Source organism: Pyxicephalus adspersus, chromosome 1 (assembly GCF_032062135.1).
Source record: "Pyxicephalus adspersus chromosome 1, UCB_Pads_2.0, whole genome shotgun sequence".
In the NCBI taxonomy this organism is placed as follows: domain Eukaryota; kingdom Metazoa; phylum Chordata; class Amphibia; order Anura; family Pyxicephalidae; genus Pyxicephalus; species Pyxicephalus adspersus.
In genome coordinates this window covers 25,394,779-25,396,554 of record NC_092858.1, presented here as the reverse complement: position 1 = coordinate 25,396,554, position 1,776 = coordinate 25,394,779, and the positions used below count along the sequence as shown (strand labels likewise).

General features: G+C 35.8%; 1 protein-coding gene across 8 annotated transcripts in view; it reads left to right on the top strand.

Moving 5' to 3' along the window:
• The window catches only part of FRY (FRY microtubule binding protein), a 209,062-nt gene that overhangs the window by 108,695 nt on the left and 98,591 nt on the right, over window positions 1-1,776 (top strand). For all 8 annotated transcript variants that reach the window (XM_072404363.1, XM_072404338.1, XM_072404345.1 and 5 more), the window contains exon 4: window positions 172-311. In XM_072404363.1, coding sequence (XP_072260464.1) covers window positions 172-311 — 140 coding nt within the window. The remainder of the gene's footprint in view (window positions 1-171; window positions 312-1,776) is intronic.

Sequence of the window (1,776 nt, the reverse complement as noted above, 5' to 3'; positions counted from 1 at the left end):
TTATAGTGTATTATTTATTTGCTGTAAATTTTGATATATCTTCTAATAATTCAAAAACCTTGTTTTTCTGTTAAAGTACAGAGTTACTATAATTATGATTATTATGTCATTTGAGATTGTTTATACTGTATTTTTGAACTAATATCCGTATTATTTTGTTCTCTTTGCCAGGTAATTAGCTCAATGAGCTCTTTGTCAGACTATTGCTTACCCTCCATACTGCGCACTTTGTTTGAGTGGTACAAACGTCAAAATGGCATTGAAGATGAGTCACATGAATATCGGCCTAGGACAAATACAAAATCCAAAGGGTAAGACTGCTATATATGAGTGTCTGTGCACTCACTAATAAATGAAAGGTATTGCACTGTTTAGAATTAAAGATTTGTCAGAACCAATAACATTTTTAGATTCTTTTTTTTTAGAGGAAAAAAAATGCAACATTTTAAATTTTTTTGATTTGACCACATTGCCACACATATTGGCTTACTCTGTGGAGCTTTACTTTTGAACCTGCCCAGAATCATTTATAATGTATTAAAGAAGTTTAATATATGTTAAAAAGAACCTTTTGGATCAGAAGTAGGGAAGTTCACCTTGGTGTGTTGTTATGTTTTGAAGGCGTGATCTGTAGAGTTAAGGCAAATGTCAGGTTCTATATTCCATACAAATGCTGATGTGCCAAAACTGGACAAGAACATAAGAGAAAAGCTAAAATGAATTGCTTTATTAGTTGTTCCACTTAAAGAAATATAGATTAAAACCCCGAAAAAAAAAGGCAATTGAACAAAGCTATGGTATCACAGATATGTTTGTATTTCATCGTTTTTAATCTATGCAACATGTTAATTATTGAACACTCCATGGTATCTTCCATAGTTCTACAGCCAGCAAGATTTGCATTGTTAGCATTCTTTGTGTTAGTCCAGATGAACCACATGCACACTTTATTACAGAATGGGAGATAGATGCTCATTGTTCAGTTTGTGTTTAGGTTTTTCTGCCTACAATCTAATGAATGCATATGTCAAACAAGAAATGTTGTATGCCAGAAGAATTTGCCAGAATATTCAGGAGAACATGAAGCAACTTCGGGACACTTGCTAGTCAAACTCAAAGTTAACCTACAAGTACCTAAAGAAACATTTTTTGTAAATGCAGGCACCCTGTGAGACTTCAAACTCTGCTTTTAAATGCCAGCATCTAGTACTAAGGCTAGTTGCACATGTGCAATAACAATCAACGATTACAATTATTTTGAACGTTTGTATAGTGCGCGATTTTGTACATGCTGTAACAATATTGTTAACGATTAACGATTGTTCAAATATAAGCCTAAATCTTGCACTGTGCCAGGGCTTTGTATCAGGAAGGGCTGGGATTTGTGATAATTTGGGTACTTGTGGTCTAGCCTGGGCCTAGAATGCAGGTACTTCACCGGGACAGTTTTTTGGGTCAAGATAGGTTTACTATAAGATTTAATAAACTACCTTTATTATGAAAAAAAGTTTGTGTGTGTGCAATATTACTATTGTCTGTTAATGTTCCATCCTGCTATTGCTACTTCATTTTTACCACCTATCCTGTTTATTTAACCCCCCCAACCGCTAAGCCCGTAATTTCTCGCACTGGATAACTGGATAATTGCTCTTTTGGATAACCCCGTATTTTTTCGCCTACACTAAAATCCCCACTTACCTGGTCCCGCTGTGCTAATCCAGCGTCGGTTCCGTGTTCCAGCGTCGGGTCCATGTTCCAGCGTCGTCCTCCAGCGTC